General features: G+C 40.0%; 1 protein-coding gene across 3 annotated transcripts; it reads right to left on the bottom strand.

The window, feature by feature from the left end:
- Positions 1 to 17527: 17527 nt before the first annotated feature.
- Positions 17528 to 22677, bottom strand: LOC142541095 (uncharacterized). 3 transcript variants are annotated; one of them, XR_012819232.1, is made up of 5 exons: positions 22079 to 22677; positions 20117 to 20438; positions 19326 to 19397; positions 18130 to 18228; positions 17528 to 17795 (listed from the first exon to the last, which is right to left on the bottom strand). XR_012819232.1 is itself a non-coding variant. In XM_075647660.1 (4 exons), exons 1-3 carry the CDS (start codon positions 22375 to 22377, stop codon positions 18178 to 18180), a joined length of 672 nt encoding a protein of 223 aa, XP_075503775.1. In that variant the 5' UTR covers positions 22378 to 22676; the 3' UTR covers positions 17528 to 17795; positions 18130 to 18177. The 3 variants fall into 3 exon arrangements, 1 of the variants encoding a protein (XP_075503775.1); XR_012819231.1 differs by lacking the exon at positions 19326 to 19397 and having other exon boundaries at positions 17528 to 17789; positions 18123 to 18228; positions 22079 to 22676; XM_075647660.1 differs by lacking the exon at positions 19326 to 19397 and having other exon boundaries at positions 22079 to 22676.
- Positions 22678 to 22882: the final 205 nt, after the last annotated feature.

Raw genomic sequence — 22882 nt, 5'->3', positions numbered from 1 at the left:
AGTGACAAGACGTCTAGACTATCTGGAAAGTACTGTTTCTAAACGAATGGATTCACTCCAAGATATCCTAATGAATGCAGTTTCTAATCTGTCTTCAGATGTGCGGAATTTGTCAAGAAAGGTTGATGCGTTTGACAAAAAGGGGGAAATATAAGAAATAAAAGATCTGAAAAGAGAAGACAAAAGGAAGAAGAAGAAATGAAGATCAACTAATTTCAGTTATTGGTTGAAGACTATAGAAGAAATTCTTCATTCCTTTGTTTGTTGTACGAATCTGTGCATTATTTCAATCTTTGTACGAATCTGTACATTAGAATAATTATTTTATCTACAATGAATTCGAAGAATACTTTTGAGTTCAGTTGATCAGTTCATAATTTACAAGTTTTATCGAACACCAAAAAGGGGAAAATTGTTGGAAATTTAATTTCGGTGGTTTGACAAACTAAGTGATTAGTTTATTGGACTAACTGATCAAGTAATCTGTAGTAACTGAACTACATAAATCAACTGACAGTTGCCTAACTGAAGATTAATGCTTAGTTTATCGAAGGCAACTGAAACCAGCTGAACTGAACTTACGAAGACAACTGACTGATCAGTTGTAAAAGATCAGTTGATATTTTCAGTTGTTAGCTTATCAGCTGATAATTCAGCTGTACACGTCATCAGTTGAAAAGGACATTCAACAGACAACAGTACAAAGCAGACTGCGACTCGTAGCGGAACGCCGCATTTCAGAGCTTACAGTGTACGAATGTCAGAAGAATATTGACGTGACAATCAACGGGTATAATGATTCAAATTATATTTAATGTTACCGTTGAAGAGAAGCCTATAATAGGTGAGAAGAGCAGTTGAGCAAGTAACCATTAAAACCAATCGATCTATCTATTCTCAAGCTTGCTGTTACCCTGCTGAATTTATAGCTCTCACTCAAGAATCAAAAGCTCACACTTGTCTAATTTATTGTAGCATTTGAGGCTATCTTTCGAGCTTACTAGCACAAATCTTTTTGTTATTTATTTGATCTTAACTAGATCAGTTGTGCTAAGTCCAGTCGAGAACTGTGAGATATTTAGTAAACTAAGAGTTTCAGTTTTGGCAGTGTTAAGTCCAAACTGAAGTGGGTCTGTACAAGTTTTGTATCGATCAAGTCTTTTAGTGCATATCATATCCTTATGATAGAAGGGGTGACGTAGGAGTTATTCATTCTCCAAAGATCAGTAAATCTTTGTGTTATTACTTCAGTTATTTATTGTATCTTTCAGTCAGTTTATTTCCGCAACATTTATTAGTTAAATTGATTGTCATTGACTGACAAGATTCCTAGTTTCAGTTTGTCACAGAACTGACACTTCATTCGAAAGGATTATAAATCTCGTGAGTGTTTATTCAACCCTCGCTTCTAAACACATTTCAACCTATCAATCGATCCTAACAGATAGTGTCTCCAGATCTTCAGGGCAAATACCCCTGCTGCTAGCTCGAGGTCATGCGTCAGATAGTTTTTCTCGTGGACCTTCAGCTGTCTGGACGCATAGGCTATCACCCTGTCCTACTGCATCAGAACTACATCCAACCCAAGCTTAGATGCATCTGTATAAGCCACAAACTCTCTTTGCCCTGATGGCATAGCTAGTACTGGTGCAGTGGTCAATGCTAGCTTTATTCTGTCAAAGCTCTCCTAACACTTAGGTCCCCAGATAAACTTGGCATTCTTCTTCTTCAAGATGGTCATAGGCACCACAATAGAAGAGAAGCCCTGGATAAATCTCCTGTTGTAACCCGCCAATCCCAAAAAATACGGATCTCTGTCACACTCTTAGGAACTGGCCAATCTCTGACTGCCTCTACTTTGTTGGGTTCGACCTCTATGCCATCCTGAGATAGAATGTGGCCCAAGAATGCCTCCCTGTCAAGCCAGAACTCACATTTGTGGAACTTGGCATATAGTCGTCTGTCCTGTAGAGTCTGTAACACTGTCCTCAGATGCTGACTGTGCTCCTCCCTGCTCTTCGAATAGATTAGGATATCGTCAATGAAGACTATGACGAACTGATCCAAAAATGGCTAAAACACACGATTCATGAGATCCATGAATATCGCTGGTGGTTCATCAAATCGAAGGTCATCACCAAGAACTCGTAGTGCCCGTAACGCGTCCGGAAGGCTGTCTTATGAACATCTGACTCCCTCACTCTCAGCTGGTGGTATCCGGATCGTAGGTCTATCTTGGAGAACATAGATGCTCCTGAAGATGATCAAAAAAATCCTCGATCCTCGATAACGGATACTTATTCTTACTGTGACTCTGTTCAGCTCTCTGTAATCAATGCACAGTCGCATGCTGCCATCCTTCTTCTTGACAAAAATAACTGGCGCGCCCCAAGGAGAAAAGTTAGGGCGAATGAAGCCCTTATCTTGCAGATCTTGAATTTGATCTTTGAGCTCCTTCATCTCTGTAGGTGCTAACCGGTAGGATGCCTTGGATATCAACACTTTCCCTGCATTATTCAATCAAAAAGTCCACCTCTCTGTCTGGTGGGATGCCTGCAACATTGTCAGAGAAAACACCGGAGAACTCCATGACTACATCAATGTCCTCCAACCTCTGACTGAGTAGCTCTGTCACTGTACTATGATAGCTAAGAACGCCTGGCAGCCTCTCCTCATAAGCTTCCTCCCACACAAGTAGAAAATGACGTGCGGCATTTGCTGATGTCTAGCTGCCTCAAAAACAAAAGGTTTCCCATTGGGCGGTCTCACAGATACTGACCTCTGTCGAAAATCTATGACTACTCCATGAAAAGATAGTCAGTCCATACCCAAAATAATTTCAAACTCCGGTAGTTGTAGTACTATCAAGTCTGCGTGCACCGCATATTTCTGTAACCGAAACTCCGATTTCTTCACTATCTGAGAAGTTAACATCTGATCCCCGGATGGGATCGATACTCTGAACCACGAATCCATCGCTACTGGTATGGTTCCTAGTCTCTTGATGAAGGATTCAGATATAAACGAATATGTAGCCCCTGAATCTAGCAATGCATGCGTGGCTACACCTACAATATATATCCTCCCTGCGACAAAACATATCATCAAATCTAATCATGTTGAACTTAAGGAATTCTTTACCTGCAATTAGCCCAAAATCCTCGAAAAATCACTGAATTAACCCAAACATCGTACCCAAAAATTCGAAATTGATCCTCAGAAAAATCAAAGATTGCAATTTGGTCTTACAATTTTCGAAAATTATAACTTGACCCCATAAAATCAATGGTAGGTAAATATGTTTCCCAATCAAAAAGTTACATCCTTAGTCTCTGCTAGGTAGTGCATGCATCCTAATTCCTTCTAAGTTATAAATCCCAATAAATAAATCCTCATACAAGCATAGAATCCATGTAATTATGTGATAAAGTGAAATCTTAAACAAAAAGGGTTACCAGTAATCAGCGTCGAGTCTGGATCTGCCTCAACCTCCTCGGCATGCATCACATAAGCTAGGCCGATAGTGGGGCCCTTGTTTCTAGGGAAATGATCTGCTTTATGGCCCTCCTGTCCACACACAAAGAATTTGAAGGTTCCCCACCTGCACTCGCCGAAATGGAACCTGCTGCACTGGAGGCATGGCTGCCTGTCATCCGGTTTAGGCGCCCCTGGCGCCTGAGGAGGTCTCTACTGCTACTGTTGTGGCCTCCTAAACTGCCCTTGGGGCTTCTGCTGCCCCTGCTGTCCTCGGCAGCCCATTAGACTACTTTTTCTACGGCTGGACACTTGAATGAGTCTATTTCCGCTTCCTATATATCGAAGTCTATGTCCCGCATTGACTGATCTGCCTGAAAAGTGCAGGCAGCCTCTCCTCATAAGCTTCCTTGCACAAAAGCAGGGAATGACGTGCGACATCTACTGACGTCTAGCTGCCTCAAAAACAAAAGGTTTCCCACTGGGCGGTCTCACATATACTGACCTCTGTCGGAAATCTATGTCTGCTCCATGAGAAGATAGTCAGTCCATACCCAAAATAATATCAAATTCCGATAGTGGTAGCACTATCAAGTCTGCGTGCACCGCATATTTTTGTAACCGAAACTCCAATCTCTTCACTATCTGAGAAGTGAACATCTGATCCCCGGATGAGATCGATACTCTGAACCCTGAATCCATCGCTACAGGTATGATTCCTAGTCGCTTCACGAAGGATTCAAATATAAACGAATGCGTAGCCCCTGAATCTAGCAATGCATGCGTGGCTACACCTGCAATATATATCCTTCCCTGCGACAAAACATACCATCAAATCTGATAATGTTGAACTTAAGGAAATATTTATCGGCAATTAACCCAAAATCCTCGAAAAATCACTGAATTAACCCAAACATCATACCCAAAAATTCGAAATTGATCCTCAAAAAAATCGAAGTTTGCATTTTGGTCCTTCAATTTTTAAAATTATAATTTGACCCCATGAAATCATTGGTTGGTAAATTTATTTCTCAATGAAACAGTTACATCCTTAGTCTCTCCTAGGTAGTGCATGCATCCTAATTCTTTCTAAGTTATCAATCCCAATAAATAAATCCTCATACAAGCATAGAATCCATGTAATTATGCGATAAAGTGAAATCTTAAACAAAAAGGGTTATCAGTAATCAGCGTCGAGTCTGGCTCTGCCTTAGCCTCCTCGGCATGTATCACATAAGCTCGGCCGGTAGTGGGGCCCTTGTTCCTAGGGCAATTCGCTGCTTTATGGCCTTTCTGTCCGCACTCAAAGCATTTGAAGGTTCTTCACCTGCACTCGCCGAAATGAAACCTGCTAGACTGGGGGCACGGCTGCTTGTCATCCGGTTTAGGTGCCCCTGGCGCCTGAGTAGGTCTCTGGTGCTGCTGTTGTGGCCTCCTAAACTGCCCTTGGGGCTTCTGCTGTCCCTGCTGCCTCGGCATCGCATTAAACTACTTTTTCTATAGCTGGGCACTTGATTGAGTCTTCTGCCGCTTCCTATGCATCTCGAAGTCTATGTCTCGCAGTGCCTGCTCTGCCTGAAAAGCGCAGGCACCCTTTCCTCATAAGCTTCCTTACACACAAGCAGGAAATGACGTGCGGCATCTGCTGAAGTCTAGCTGCCTCAAAAACAAAAGGTTTCCCTCTGGGCGGTCTCACAGATACTGACCTCTGTCGAAAATCTATGACTGCTCCATGAGAAGATAGCCAGTCCATACCCAAAAGCATGTCAAACTCCGATAGTGGTAGCACTATCAAGTCTGCGTGAACAGCATACTTCTGTAACCGAAGCTCCAATCTCTTCACTATCTGAGAAGTGAACATCTGATCCCCGGATGAGATCGATACTCTAAACCTTGAATCCATCGCTACTGGTATGATTCCTAGTCGCTTGACGAAGGATTCCGGATATAAACGAATACGTAGCCCCTGAATCTAGCAATGCATGCGTGGCTACACCTACAATATATATCCTCCCTGCGACGAAACATACCATTAAATCTGATAAAGTTGAACTTAAGGAATTCTTTATCTGCAATAAACACAAAATCCTCGAAAAATCACTGAATTAACCCAAAAATTCGAAATTGATCCTCAGAAAAATCAAAGATTGCAATTTGGTCTTTCAATTTTCGAAAATTATAACTTGACCCCATAAAATCATTGGTTGGTAAATTTGTGTCTCAATCAAACAGTTACATCCTTAGTCTCTGCTAGGTAGTGCATGCATCCTAATTCCTTCTAAGTTATAAATCCCAATAAATAAATCCTCGTACAAGCATAGAATCCTTGTAATTATCCTATAAAGTGAAATCTTAAAGAAAAAGGATTACCAGTAATCAGTGTCGAGTCTGGCTCTGCCTCAGCCTCCTCGGCATGAATCACATAAGCCTCGGCCGGTAGTGGGGCCCTTGTTCATAGGGCAATCCAGCTGCTTTATGGCCCTTCTGTCCGCACACAAAACATTTGAAGGTTCCCCACCTGCACTCGCCGAAATAGAACCTGCTGCACTGGGGGCATGGCTGCCTGTCATCCGGTTTAAGCACCCCTGGCACATGAGGAGGTCTCTGGCTGCTGCTGTTGTGGCCTCATAAACTGCCATTGGGGCTTCTGCAGCCTCGACGGCCCAGTAAACTGCTTTTTTCTGCAGCTAGGCACTGGACTGAGTCTACTGCCACTTCCTATGCATCTCGAAGTCTATGTCCCGCAGTGCTTGCTCTGCCTGAAAAGCTCAGGCAGTGGCCTCATCATAACCTGCCGGCCTCATCAGCATGACAGTCCCGACGAAGATTGGTTCTCAGTCCATCTAGGAAATGCCTCAGCTTCTGGGCGGCATCTCCTGCAATCATGGGCACAAAATGGCAGCCCCTGTCAAACTTGCGGATAAATTCCGTCACAGATTACTCCTCCTGCCGGAGGCTCATGAACTCCCTCGTCAGGCGGCCCTTGAATTTTGAATTTGATTGATATCAAATGATTGTTGGAGGGATCATATGACCGAATCCTACATGCTATACAAGGCTAGGATGTTGATCTAATATTAATTAATTAAGGGTGATTAATAATTGAAAATATTATCATGCTAAGGGATGGCAAAGAAAGAGTCAAAGGTGAGTTAGCAAAGGATTATGGTCTCAAAATGGGGTGGCCAAAAATTTGAAATAAAAATGAAGGGAAATATTGTTTAGTTAGTAAATTTTTAAACCTTAAGAGCCTTACCTATCATTTAAATAATTTAAGGAATTAACACCAAAAATTATGAAACCTAAATGAACTTATTTCCTACTTACCTCAAGTAACTTAAATAGTTCCTTAAACCTCCTTTTAACTTAAATCAACTTATTAGCTAGTTAAAATAAACTGTGGGAATGATTTCTTAAATCTTAAATTCTATCTCAAAACTTCAACTCCAGTCCGGCCTCACTGAATTAACTGAAAAGATAAAAATTCAAACTACTGATAAAATAATTAACTTTAAAGAAAAGCATTTAAATACTCATGCAATAAAATCATTTTAATTTAAAATACTAGAATTATGCATGGCTTATACGTAGTCTAATTTACGGGTTCTACAACTCTCCCCCCCTTAAAGAAATTTCGTCCTCGAAATTAAAACTTACCGAATAACTCGGGGTATCGACTCCTCATTTCTGGCTCAGACTCCCACGTAGCTTCCTCCTCTGAATGGTTGAGCCATTTGACTTTCACTCGCTTAACTAGCTTGTTCCGATGCTTCTTCTCCTGTCTGTCTAAGATCTGCACTGGTCTCTCCTCTTAAGACAGGTTCGGAGTAAGCTGCAATGGCTCAAAGTTCAAGACATGCGAAGGATTTGCCATGTACTTCCTCAGCATAGAGACGTGGAACACATTGTGTACTCCGGCCAGATTTGGCGGAAGAGCCACACGATAAGCTAGCGTCCCAACTCTGTCGAGGATCTCAAATGGTCCAATGAATCTCGGACTAAGCTTCCCTTTCTTCCCGAATCGCATGACACCCTTCATAGGTGCTACCTTCACAAAGACATGGTCGCCCACGGCAAACTCTAGGTCTCTCCTCCTCTGATCTGCATAACTTTTCTGTCGACTCTTGAGCAGTCTTCATCCTATCACGGATCTTGACTACTAACATCGGCAGCCTGCTGAATAATCTCCGGACCCAACTCTGATCTCTCTCCCTACTTCGTCCCAATGAACAGGAGTTCTACAATTGCGGCCATACAGTGCTTCATACGGTGCCATACCTATAGATGACTGGAAGCTGTTGTTATAGGTGAACTCCACTAATGGCAAGTTCGACTCCCAACTCCCAGAGAAATGAATCAGACAAGCACGGAGAAGATCCTCCAAAATCTGAATAACTCGCTCTGACTGCCCATCTGTCTGAGGATGGAAAGCTGTGCTAAACAGCAACTTCATACCCATAGTCGAATGCAAACTCTTCCAAAATGAGAAGTGAATCTGGGGTCTCTGTCAGATACGATAGAAACTGGAATACCACGAAATCGGACTATCTCCCGAATATACAACTCTGCATACTGAATCATGGTGAAAGTCGTCTTAATAGGCAAGAAGTGCGCTGATTTGGTAAGACGATCTACAATCGCCCAGATAGCATTTGACCCTCTGACTGACTTCGGTAATCCGGTCACAAAGTCCATGGTAACATTCTCCCAGTTCCACTCGGGAATAGGAAGAGGCTTGAGCAAACCTGCTGGTCTCTGATGCTCCGCCTTCACTAACTGGCAAGTCAGACACTCAGATACAAATCGTCTGATGTCTTTCCTTATCCCAGGCCACCAATACAATGACTGCAGATCTCGGTACATCTTCGTACTCCCTGGATGAATAGAGTACGGCGGACATGTGGGCCTCTGATAGAATATCTGCTCGAATAGAACTACTGCTGAGAACCCACATCCTGTCTCGGTATCTCACAATATCGTCGCTGATTGAATACAAGATACTGCCCTTGGCATCATCTCTCTGCTTCCACTTTGCTAACTGCTAATCTGCTGACTGACCACTGCGAATACGGTCAAAAAGAGAGGACTGAATAGTCAAGGTAGATAGACGGGGAACTCTACCTCGAGGATATGACTCTAGATCAAACCTCTGCATCTCAATCTGAAGAGGTTTCTGAATCGTCAAATGAGCCATCACTGCGAATTTTCTGCTCAATGCATCCGCAACTACATTAGCTTTACCTGGGTGGTAGCTAATGTCATAGTCATAATCCTTCACAAGCTCCAACCAACGCCTCTGACGCATGTTCAGCTCCTTCTGCGTAAAGAAATACTTGAGGCTCTTGTGGTCGGTAAAGATCTGGCACTTCTCTCCATACAGATAATGCCTCCAAATCTTCAAGGCAAATACTACGGCTGCCAACTCTAGATCGTGGGTAGGGTATTTCTTCTCATGGGTTTTCAACGGTCGAGAAGCATACGCTATCACCTTCCCATGCTGCATCAATACTGCGCCCAAACCGAGCTTCGAAGCATCAGTATACAAAACAAAATCTCCGAGCCCTGACGGCATGGCCAAAACTGGTGCTGAGATAAGAGCTTGCTTCAAAGTATCGAAAGCTCTTCTGGCACTCTACGCTCCACACAAATTTAGCATTCTTCTTGGTTAATGATGTGAGTGGAACGGAAATAGAGGAGAATCCCTTGATGAACTTCTGATAATATCCTACTAGTCCAAGAAAACTGCGGATCTCTGATGCATTCTGCGGCACAACCCAATCTCTGACTGCGGCAACTTTCGCTGGGACTACCTCAATACCACTGCTAGAAACAATGTGGCTTAAGAACGCCACCTTCTCTAACCAAAATTCGCACTTACTGAACTTTGCGAATAACTTGTGCTTCTGGCAAGGTCTGCAGCACTGTGGTCAGATGTCTGCTTGTGATCCTCCTGATTCTTGGAATAGACGAGAATGTCGTCTATGAATACTATCACGAACTGGTCAAGATACGGCTGAAATACGCGATTCATGAGATCCATGAAGATCGCTGGCGCATTCGTCAGACCGAACGGCATCACAAAGAACTCATAGTGGCCATAACGAGTCCTGAAATCAGTCTTGGAAACATCGGCGTCTTTCACCCTCAACTTGTGATAACTGGAACGCAGATCAATCTTGGAGAATACCGAAGCTCCCTGCAACTGATCAAATAGATCTTCAATCCTCGGAAGTGGGTACTTATTCTTCACTGTAACCCTGTTCAACTCCAGGTAAAACTAGGGCGAATGAACTCCTTGTCAAGAAGTTCCTGAATCTGCTTCTTAAGCTCTACCATCTCTGTCGGTGCTAGTCGGTACGGTGCTTTTGAGATCGGAACCGTACCTGGCATAAGCTCGATAGAAAAGTCCACCTCTCTCGGGTGGCATACCAGAAATGTCCTCAGAAAAAACGTCTAAGAAGTCTCTAACAATCGGAACATCTGCGGCTGACTGACTGGGTGCCTCGGGGACAGATACAAAGGTCGCTAGAAACGCCCGACACCCTCGATGCATGAGCTTCCTAGCCTTGACATAAGGAATAATGCGCGGTAAAGAAAAATACATGTCCGGCTCGGATAAGAACTGCGTCATTCCAGGCGGTCGGACTAAAACAGATCTCCGCTGGAAGTCAATCAAAACTCTGTTCCACAATAGCCAGTCCATCCCTAGGATGATGTCAAACTCTGGCATCGGCAACACGATCAGATCCGCATAAACAAGGTTGCCATGGAGCTCAAGATCTATGTCTCGGATCACATTGGTAGCTGCCATCTCCTCACCAGAAGGCAATACTACTGAATAGGCTACATCTAGCCCGATGGTCTTAACTTTGAGAAAATTAGCAAATACCTCCGAAATAAATGAGTGAGTGGCCCCTGAATCTATCAAGGCCTTCGTAGCGGAACCAGATATAAATATTCTCCCTAAAAGGTTGGAATACTAAGCTGAACTCAATAATCACAAGAACTAACTTATAGACATGCAAAGGTCAAAGTCCTTCTAACCTAATTCCCGAAAATAATACTGAGTAGAGCATGCAGTCATATCGCAATTCTAAGTTCAAGATCTCAATCCCGATTCCCAAAACATTAAATCCCAAATGTAAACTTAAAGCTTAAATGTACCTGTCATGAGCATCGTATTTGGGTTCGTCTCCGTAGCATGGAGAGCAAACACTCTGCCTTGGGTAGGCAGATTCCTCTGAGGGCACTGCAGAAGTAAGTGGTCTGAACTGCCACACTTGTAACACTTTCCTGAGCCAAACATACATGCTCCAGGATGGCGGCGTGAGCACCTAGGGCAAATTGGATGCTCAAAAGTCCTCAGGGCTGGGCGTCCCCGCTGCTGCTGCTGCTGCTGACCTCTGTTTCTAGGCGGCCCGTGAAAAGGCCTCTTGTTCTGCTGCTGATGCTGCTGAGGAGGAGGACGGTGTGGTACCTGGACTGGGCGCTTGCCCTGGCAGTCTTTCTCGATATCACGCTGATCCTGCTCTGCGGCTAGAGCTTTGGAGACGGCGACCTCATAAGCAGTAGGGTCAGACACCCTAACATCACGGCGCAAGATTGGCCGTAGACCCACCAAGAAATGCATCAACTTGGCTTTGGCATCATTCGCGATCAGGGGCACAAAATGACAACCCCTCTCAAACTTACGGATAAACTCCGTAACAGTCATATCTCCCTGTCTCAGGCTCATGAATTCTGTGGTCAATCTGGTGCGCACCTCCTCAGTGAAATATTTGGAGTAGAATACCTCCGTGAAGCACGCCCAACTCAGTGTAGCCAAGTTCAGGGCTACTGATGTTCCTTCCCACCATAAGCGGGCATCTCCTCCGAATAAATATGTGGCACATCGAACTCTGTCTGCATCTCCAAGCTCCATGAACTCGAAAATAACCTCGAGGGACTTGATCCAGCCCTCGGCAATCATGGGGTCCGTCGTCCCTGAAAACTCCTTAGGACGCATCTTCATGAATCGCTCATAGACAGCCTCGGGCCCTGTCGGCCTAGTCGCCACAGCATGGTTCCTCGCAAACTGTGCGAAGAACTGAGTCATCCCAGCTAGCATCTGGGCATTCATGTCAGGTGGAGGTGGAGGTGGTAAATCTCTCTCCTGCCTCTGCTCCTCCCTGTCCTCTTGGCGAGGCTCATCATTTCTAGTGCGCTCGAGAATGCGTCTAGGGGGCATACTGTTCCATACATAACCCATACGTAACCAACATGCATAATTCCATAATTTATTTAAATTTAAATACTGAATAATAAAAATCTGGACGTAAAAATAATTCATGAAAACATGCTGTTAAATAATTCATGCTTTGAATAAAATGCGTAAATGTAAAACTTACAGACCGAAGACGTGACTTCGTGAGCTTCTCGTGGTCAGTAGTAGTACAACCCTTTACAGAACCTGGCTCTGATACCAGCTATAATGGCCCGAAAATCCGTGTTTGAAAATTTGCGGAAAAATTTAAACTTTTCTTTTTAAAATAATTAAGATGCCTCATTCACAAAATAAACTGATAAATCAAGTTTAATGTATAAAAATAGCAGCGGAAAAAATTATTTAAAGTAATGCAACAACTGATAAAATGTTTGAGCATAAAAAAAAATGGTAAATGCTGTAAATGAGGTCCTCGGGTTCCACTACTACCGACCCAAGCTAGCTCAATGGTCCCCGCCCTCGGCCCCGACATCATCAGTACCTACAACAATCAAGTCTAGTATAATGGCCCGAAAATCCGTGTTTGAAAATTTGCGGAAAAATTTAAAATTTTCTTTTTAAAATAATTAAGATGCCTCATTCACAACATGAACTGATAAATCAAGTTTAATGTTTAAAAATAGCAGCGGAAGAAATTATTTAAAGTAATGCAACAACTGATAAAATGTTTGAGCATAAAAAAAATGGTAAATGCTGTAAATGAGGTCCTCGGGTTCCACTACTACCGACCCAAGCTAGCTCACGGGTCCCCGCCCTCGGCCCCGACATCATCAGTACCTACAACAATCAAATCAAGTGAGCCTAAAGACTCAGCATGCATATATCGTAAATAACGAGTAAATAATATAGTAAAATTTGCATGGGAGTAAAAATATCATGTCATGAGTCATGATTAATTATAATACGTGCATAACTGAACTAAAAATCATAGTGAAAATGTTTGCTCCTTGGAGCACTGTAATGAAATAACATGAATTTTCTATTGAGATTATGGTCTACGCAAGTGGCCCCCGCACTGATTTGAACTGAACTGAACTGACCTGACCGGTAACTGGCGACCGGGTGAAATAATGAACGTCTGATCAGACTAATGCCACACTGTACTGGGTGGAAATGAACTGAACTGAACAGTAACTGGCGACCGGATAATACAATGCTCCCATGATAGTGAAATGGCCAAAAGCAATATCGCATAAATCTCAAAAATGAATATTTTATATTTTTAAGCACGTAATATAATTAAATGGCATAATGAAATATCCTGTATTATTTTACCACATGGATTGGATCGTTCCCAGGCTCAATGCAACCTAAATTTATCATGAAAAATATGCAAATGATTTTCTTGACCAAACTTTGTAATTGAATCCAAAAACGAGACAATTACACCCAACGACCTCATATTTAATCATGACTCCGTGCCAACCCGAACCAACACCGAACCATCATTTAGTCATGATTAAAATACACATAAAATGATGAAATAATGCTCCAAAGGTGATGCAAGTCGATATTTTGGTGAATGGAGGCCAGAACATGAAACGCTCTTTCGAGAGTCAATTTGGCACATCGCACCGTAATTTCTCGTACGACCTCTAAAATGATCCGAATCATGAACGGCCAAAAACATGACCTTTCTAACTCGATGAGGCACTTTCCAGTCCAAGGCCATAGGCTAAAAGCCAACCAATAACTCGAACGAGCCACTGAACCGAAGCAGCAAGTTTCTGTCCACAAAATACAGCAGCTGTGCTTTGGTTTCCTTGCGTCGTTTGCAAGGCTAATGGCCATTGGGGCTTGAACCACCGATCAAAACCTCTTACCAACATTATAAGGAATGATTTGAATCATGGCTAAGGGCCCTAGGCCAGCCACAATTCGCACCACACCCGAAACCAACCGAAAGTCCCACCCGAGAGCACCCTTGCATGCGTGTGGTGTTCTGCTTCGTTTGCTGTCTCGTGTCGTTCCAATGGCCATTTGATTGACCATGACACAATCTAGACATCCAGAGGTATGGTATGAACCGTGGCTAAGGGCCATAGGCCAACCAAGATCCACACCATTCCACAAAACCGAAAGTTACACTTGCTGTAAAATGAGAAGGGCCGAAAGGGGAAGGGGCTGTTCTTGTGTTTTGATTTAAAAACCGATGCAAAAATGGACCAAGCCTCAAAAGGGTGACTTGGTCACGTCTTAGACATGCTAGGGAGGTGTTCTAACCATGGCTATAGGCCCCTAGGGCAGCCAAGATCAGACACTTCCCCTTGACAGCAACATGACAGAAAATCGAACACAATATGACACTCATGGGAAAGTTGCTGTCATTTCTGGATTCCAGTGGGTATGGGGCTAGAACCAATGGACAAATGTGTTCCTAACATGTCCTAGTACATGTCTAAATGCAGCTTAGGGAGCCTGGACACGAGCCATCCACCTGAAACACCAAAAACAAGTGAACCGTGAGTAGCACAAGGAAGGGCCGAAAATCTGCATCTTGGATTTCGAAATGTTTTGTCATGTATTTCGGTTTTGGTTGAAAGATCATGATCATGTAGGGTTTAAAAATCATAATACGACTTGATTGAAGAGCAAAGAAGAACATATACATGCCTGGTTTCGTTTTGAAAAGAAAACGAACGAAACGCAACGACGCAGCGCGGAGGAGACGGAGCGCTTTTCTTTCTTGCTTGCTACTCGATTTTTCCCTCTTGTTATTAGCTATGAGGCTCACGTTTTTCTACTCTGAAATGCTCTCAGTTTCGGTGATGGGGGAGGGGAAATGGTGGTTAGGAGAGTGAGGGAAAGGGGTTGCAATATAAGTGGGATGGCAAGACCAAGTCTCCTCTCTTTTGAATTTTGAATTTGATTGATATCAAATGATTGTTGGAGGGATCATATGACCGAATCCTACATGCTATACAAGGCTAGGATGTTGATCTAATATTAATTAATTAAGGGTGATTAATAATTGAAAAGATTATCATGCTAAGGGATGGCAATGAAAGGGTCAAAGGTGAGTTGGCAAAGGATTATGGTCTCACTATGGGGTGGCCGAAAATTTGAAATAAAAAGGAAGGGAAATATTGTTTAGTTAGTAAATTTTTAAACCTTAAGAGCCTTACCTATCCTTTAAATAATTTAAGGAATTAACACAAAAAATTATGGAACCTAAATGAACTTATTTCCTACTTACCTCAAGTAACTTAAATAATTCCTTAAACCTCCTTTTAACTTAAATCAACTTATTAGCTAGTTAAAATAAACCATGGGAATGATTTCTTAAATCTTAAATTCTATCTCAAAACTCCAACTCCAGTCCGGCCTCACTGAATTAACTGAAAAGATAAAAATTTAAATTACTGCATAAAATAATTAACTTTAAAGAAAAGCATTTAAATACTCATGCAATAAAATCATTTTAATTTAAAATACCAGAATTATGCATGGCTTATACGTAGTCAAATTTACGGGTTTTACACTTCTTGAGTTTGCTGTTGTGAAAACCGAGGAGAATTGTTGCTGAGAGGAGGGTGTCGGGTGAGTGAGGGTTAGGTTTAGGTTAAAGAATAGTTTAGTGTTAATTAAATAGGATATTACTAGCTAATGGCCCTTAATTTATCATTTAAAAGTTTTAAAAAAAAATTTAAGCCCAACAAGCTTAAAAATAGGCCCATTAAGTCCAAACATATCCCCAAAAATATTTCGTGTTGGAAAGTTTTATAAAATATTAGCCAAATCCACAAAAAATCCTCTGATTCGATAAAATTTATGTAGCATTAAAAATTATGCTCTGGTGGATAAAAATACCCAATAAAGCTCATTTCTTGAAAAATACATTTGAAACACCTTATAATTATGAGTAAAAATTATTCATGTAATAAAAATAATTTTCCTGATAATTCTCCGGTCTCCGTTCCTCGTTCGAGCGTGAAATGCATCTAAAAACCCTAATGCATGAACTTTTAAAGTTTCATGAAATAACTTCTATCATGCATGAAAAATGCATAAAATGCATAAAAATAATTAAACACATAATTAAATAAAATTCTAGATTGCATGCATTCAGGTTACGTGAATTAAATTCTTTGACCTTACACGTACTGTGCTAAAACAAACACCCACGACCGGCCTCCATACAACAATAACAATAGAATATGAATTGCACAAACTTAAGGATTGCACTAACAGGCAGGATTTCTCAATCGTATCTACGATTTTAGGTATATCCATATAGTTTTATCAACAACATCATGATCTCACAAGAATCGAATAACAATAAACAACAGTGACGATTAACCAGGAATGACATAGCTCAAGATGTATGGCATACTATTATGCCCTAAACTAAATGTCAAATAAATAAATACATCAGTCAACGAGACATTTAACAAACTCATATAATACATAGAATCACGTAAACAACTATATTATGACATAAATATGCTTTAAACTTAATTTACTTGTTATCATTATGTGTAACATAGTTATACCGACTTGAACAATGGTGCAACGATCAAATTTAATCTCCTCAGACTAAAATTGATAACTAAGGCGAATATTTCATAAATCAATCCACAATAATTCAAGTAATCTATATAAATTTTCCAAACTTCTCAACAAATACTCATTTTACTCCTAAAAATATTACAAGGATTTCCTGAATAATCCAAACTTGTGGCAAAATTATTCATTTCACGTCAAACTCTTATTTTGTTTTCAAGATTTCAAATATTTAACCTAAAATTCCAAAAGTAACAACTTAGGCTTTAAAATTTCAAAACTTGAGACTATGCATTCCCAAAATAATCATTTATTGTTTCAAACGTAGTAAAACAATAATTTCAACAACTTATTATCCGATAATTCCTAAAATTCTCAAGCTTTGAATAACAGATTTAAAAGTTTGACCATTCATTAAAACTAGCTTAAAGAACCGAACTGAAGCATCTGAACTTTATATTTAACAATTCTAATATATCAAACTTTTCAAATATCGGATATACGACTCTACAGATAGAAAATCACAATTTATCAAATCCGAATTTTGTCAAAATTTTCTACTAAAATTTTGAAATTAGCATGTCATGGTTCAATTGCATCTAAACAACAAAATATCAATTATTAAACATTAAAATTCGAAATCCCAAATATATAATTCTGGAAATTGGAAATATTTCCCAAAAATTTGTATAAACCTTCAATCCGGTCAAATATTGTACCTGCAACCAATAATATAAATACATCAATTATTGGAATTTAAATGAATTAAAATAATCAAATTCGAAACCAAATTTTCTAAATCACCACGAAGGTTGGCCGTGAACACGGCGGTGACTGGCCGGAAAACACGCATGAAGGACGACGGTCGAGTTTTGGGTCCGAATAAAACTACACAAAAGTCGTATGGGAAGAAAGTTTACGTCATGAGCTTTCCAAATATGTAGTTACTTTTAAATTTAGGCATGAGCTTTCCAAATATGTAGTTACTTTTAAATTTAGGCGACGAGTATGCTGATCTGAAACTTAACCAGCTCTATTTTATTTCAATTATAAAAATTCAAATACATTTTATATTGTCTATAAATCGATATTTTTTAATACATAATTAATTATATGGTTTAATTATTTTAATTTAACATTTCAAATAATTAAATCCTAGTTCTTGTCAAATAACTTTGTAATTAGCTTAGGATCTTTACAGGATTTTTCCGAATAAGACCGGACCCGAACCGTGGCCAGGTCTACTAGGTAGGAACTAGAGAGAACCATCCAAAGAAAGAGAGTTCATACGCTTAACTTTCCTTCAAAACTCAACAAAACAGTGAACAAGATAAGATCTCTAGATCTTCTTCGCGTCTTTTTGCCTCAGAAAAAGAATACAATGTCAATTATCACTGTACACTATCTTGCCACCTATATGCACCAAAGGTAATCCAAGTTTAAAAAAAAAATCAAATATCATTCCTCCAATTCCAAACAAAAGAGCATAGCCAGAAGAAGTGGACGATCATTCCAATCATCAAACCATATGCAACTTTCTCACGGCGTACTCATCCTGAAACGAAAACTTCATTGATCAAAAGTAGTGTACTACAATCATTTATAAGTAACGAGTTTTTTTTTTTAACCAAGAAATGACCATCATCTTCTTGTAAAATGATAGGACGAAGATAGTAAAATACTTCGAATAACATTTATGATTCATGATCAACGGTCTTCCCTTTCAAGAAGCTAATGAAAAAATTTACTAAAGAATAATCAAGATCATCAAGTTTGTCAATTATTTCCTTTCTTTTCTATCATCCATGTTGTATTTTTTCAGGTAAAATGCGATGAGAATTTAGGCATGGTGTTTCATTTGTTTGGGTTATCCATCAAAGACAACATACATCTTTTACATGACAAGGTATGCCCGTGAATGGATTCATCTGAGAAGTTTAAGCAGATGAGGCAGACTCAACCACAGAAATACCATGACTTTGAGTTCCCTGCAATCAGAAAGAGTCCACCATACAAGTATTAGTGCATCACCGCATCTCTACTCTGCGAAAATGCTATAATCAATCAGATCATCAACTCAAGCATCAAAATTGTACACCGTTTCTAACAGCAGAAACGCTATCAAGGTCATCCAACCATCAACAAGTTCACATTAAGAGGATGATTTAACAGTATTTTTACACATGTTTAATTGCTGGAGTAATTCAAATGAGTTTAATCACACAAACAGATGCATTCTTATCTGGTGGCAGACATGTGGAAAAACACAAGGACATCGTTCAGGTGAACTCAGAGTGTTTGCCTTTAAATTTGTGCAATAGGAAGATTAGATGGTATGACAAACTAAGACAGAGGACAATCTAAGCTTACATTAAAAATAATATTTGTAAAAGAAATTTGTTCCTGTGGCTAATCTACAAAGATGGGCCCCTAAAGGGCGAAGTACTAGAAACAAGATTCATGTACGGGAATCCACATACAATGTTCAGTGGAGTTGTTTTGATGCCAATAGTAGTGCAATTCTAGGAGTTTTCAACTTAACCTAATAGTTCGCACATCTCTCTCCATCCTCTTTTTTGAATGTCTCACTCTCTCATATCTCAACCCTAAAAAGGTCACCAGTAATATAGCATACTAGGCTCCATCTAGAGCATCTATGTAATACAGCATTTTAGTCCAATTTTAATCGCACACTAGATTATGTAGTGTCTAATGAGAAGTTATTATCCTTTAATCTAATATCAGTGCACGTATGAAATTTCTATTGAAGCTCACACCCATGTGAAAGAAAAGGACATGAAAGTCAAAGCCGTCCTACCAACATGAGTTCACACTGAAAATAATCGTCATTTGCCACTTCTACTGTCACTAGCAGACTCATAGTTAATTAGAACTTTGAGGAGAATCTTTTATTTGCATGTTTGCTGTGAAATTAGTGGAATATTTTGTGGGAGATAGAAACAAAACACAAAAAACAGAGATAGAGAGAGACATCATCAGATGGATCTTACAACAACAAAATACTGCCAACAACCAAGAATAACTCACACAACACCTCTATAACCCCCCACCCCCACCTGCTCACCTGCTATCCAGCTAATGTTCCCCAGCATATCATCTGTTGTTTTCAGATCATCCTCCCTTTCTCTACGGTGACCTGATCCACATTTCAGATTCCTCTTTAGATACTCAACCATCTTACACCATGATTAGAGTACGTACACTATTTGAAATATAATCAGAAGAGAGTTTTTACTTTTTTCTATCTCATTATCCACAATGGAATGAAGGTTTCCCCAAAATCCATGCTTGGTGTCTAATGTAATAATTAGTTATGATAGAGCTTAATAGGAGCTATTTTCGACCAGAATTCCTCAGGATAAACAAATTTAATCTAGGTCTAAATAGAGGGAGTTATGTATTAGACATACACAGTCATCTCACCTAATTTAATTATCACTGCATCAATTGCATCTTGGTGTAATAACTGGGGAATCTTTCTACCATGCAGTAGGCTGTGGCACATCACTACAATTTCTATTTACTCTTATTTTGAGCTCAACCATCTGTGGATACTTATAAATTCTCGCTTCAATAGTCAGTACATCAACTCATGCTAGAACCTAAACCTTTTCAGGATCCACCAACCACGTTCTTGCGGCATCATACCTCTCCTTCTCCATAGAGAATAAATTGATAGAATTAACACTCTGCAATGGAAGCCCGCGCATAAATTTGATCCAAATTTTCTAAACCAGCAACATTTAGAAACAAAAAGTTTCAGATAGTGTTTTACTTCCTAACCTTCACTTGTGATTGTGTTCATGGGGGGTATTGTATGTTTAAACAAGACTAAACAGAGTGACAAGACCATACCCCACATAAGTAACTCTCATCTTTGCCATCCTCAAAAAGAGACGAGTAATATGCAGGATCATATATCGATCCCCCAACAGCATCATCAGAACCAGAAGGATGTCTAATAACGGAAGGAGTTGCAGGACTGAGAAAACTATTTCTCAAATCAACGTCTGTATCTCGTAGACATGAGTTGTCTATGTGGGAAACACCAAGTCTGTACATCTGTAGCCATAACAACGAAGATGATAACCTTACAGAAAAGCCAATGATTTGCATGGTAAAGGTGAGCTTCACAGAAAAGGCAACAAAGGTTCCAAGAGTCTCAGATGGAATGTGCCTGCACCAACATATATAAATTAAACAAAGCTCAAAAGGCAACAATAATTGAAAATAGTAGGTTAATAGGCTCCATATAAAACAAAGGCATCCAGTTTATGCAAGACAGCTATTGGTTGAGAGGCACTATCCACCATTTTCATGGAATGAGTACTATACGATTACTCGGTCAGGAATTAAAAATCTTTGAAACATATGTAGCAACATTTTGGCACCCACAACTAGAATCACAGGGTAACTCTGCATAATTAGATTATGAGAATATAATAAATTTGGTAGGGAACCATGAATTGATCCTACAGTCACACCAATGGAAGAGAAGAGAAAACTTGCTGAAACTTTCTCTGAAGAAACAAAATGCTAAATGGTGGGAAGACTTTGGAGAGAAAACTGAGACATAGGGGTCATTGTAAGGATAAGTAGAATACAATTATCATCAGTATTCTAAAATTCGGCCTAGCGCCGATCGACCGCACCGAAAATTTGCTACTCGGCCAGCCTAGGCGTCCTCGGTGCTTAGGCGGCCCTCGGCACCGCGGAACCGCTGAAAGCTGAAGCGTTTAGGCATCTAGGACTTTTAAGATTTTTTGTTTAAGGCATTTAAATTAAAAGCCAAATTAAAAAATATATACATAGAAAACTTTCTACCCAAACCCTCTCAACGCCATTTCCAACGAGAAGAGAAGAAAACAAGGGAAGGTAGGTTATTACAGAAGAGAAAGAGAAGAAAATTGCTCCACGGCTCCTCCAAAAACCCTATTATAGAGGCTGATCACAATATGGTATGTGAATAATGTGATTTATTAAATTTAGAGTTATAGTATGTGAGTTATTAAACTCGGATTTTTAATTTAAATTTCAAAACCTTATTATGTTGATACCGTGGAATCCGCTTAGCAGCACCTAGTCCCCACCTAGGCGATAGACGTTGACATGTCCGACTAGCGCCTAACGAATGTTAGAACCTTGATTATCATTAAACAATTTTCACAATAATCCCCACGGTTAATATGAAGAATCAACTTTTGAACTCACAACCCAGTAATATGAATAGACACCTAGATCAAAACACAAGAAAACGAGTCTAATGTATAAAATTCTTATAGCTCCACAAACACAAGCCACTGAAATTAGTATCTAATTTTGTTAAGTGAGAAGCCATTAGCGGCAAAGTAACACCACAAAAAATTTGGCAGTTAACCTTGATAAAGCAGAAGACAAATCTGATGGACATCGTACACTCGTATCAGCATATCCTTTCATCCAAGCATTTGTTCTTATTCATGAGCCCGAAACTTAAACTCTAATTATGAGAAATAAAGATCTCACATTTCCCAAGATAAATGCTAAAAAGTACGCTAAAAAACATCAATGATCATGCTCATAAGCTCATGCACTGAACCAACTTATATATCAGAGGACATTATGGCATCATGGTTCAAAGCTTATACTTCGCGCGGTCATAATGGTGGAAAAAATACAAGCCAATATGTAAACACGATGATTATGAAGCAACACAGTGCAGATATTCCAAGACTCATTCTACAACAGAATTTGAAACCAAGAACAAATCGGCACCCAACTAAAAAAAAGGTAAATAAAGAAAGAATGAAAAACAAGAAGACGTAAAGGTGGAAGTACCAGATATCGCGAGAGAAGAGAATGAACCAAAAAACGTCAAGAAATATGGAGCAGAAAAGGAGGACGGCGTATGTTCTAGCGAGGCTCTGACTACTGCTCTCAATGGCAACGAGCGCGAACAACGAAACCACCAAATTCACAAGCAGCACGGCGTTGAAGAACGCCCCAAGCGATCCAATCAACGCGCACCCAATCTGAGCGTAAATGAGTTTCACGGCCATAGACTGAATCCTGTCATAGTCTTGAATCCACGCCTCGATATCTATCCACCTCAATCCACATCCATTACAGCCCATCATTTTTATTATTGCTAATCCATTCAATTGGAAATCACATACAAATGCGCGTAAGATTCTGTAACGACAAATGCAATTGGAGGGAGGAGAAGGGAGCAGAGAGTTTGGAGTCTTTATATCGTAGCCCACGTTCCAAAAATCAACAACCCATGATTTTATCTATATCGGAAGGTTCTTGAATTTGAATATTTTTCAACAAAAATTGGGAAGAACACCTCCTCTTGCGCTTGTTCTGCTTCGTGAGTATTTATTTATATATTATTATCGCCTTTTTCCTGATTGAAATTGAAACGAAGAGAGCATGGCAGTTAGGGTTTTTAATCAATTTAATTTAATTTAATTTAATAAATGACTTGGACCCCTCCATTTTGAAGTTTGAAGAAATATACTTTTTCCCTTTTTATTATTATATTATTTTTTCAACTTGGGATTTTCCCGTGACGTGTATATTTGTATTTAAAAAAAAAGACTTTATACTCATTTTCGTCCCTTTTATTTATCATTTTAT

Source organism: Primulina tabacum, chromosome 3, assembly GCF_025594145.1.
Source record: "Primulina tabacum isolate GXHZ01 chromosome 3, ASM2559414v2, whole genome shotgun sequence".
Lineage (NCBI taxonomy): Eukaryota > Viridiplantae > Streptophyta > Magnoliopsida > Lamiales > Gesneriaceae > Primulina > Primulina tabacum.
The sequence above is the reverse complement of the archived record's forward strand: the minus strand, read 5'-3'. Positions and strand labels throughout refer to the sequence as shown.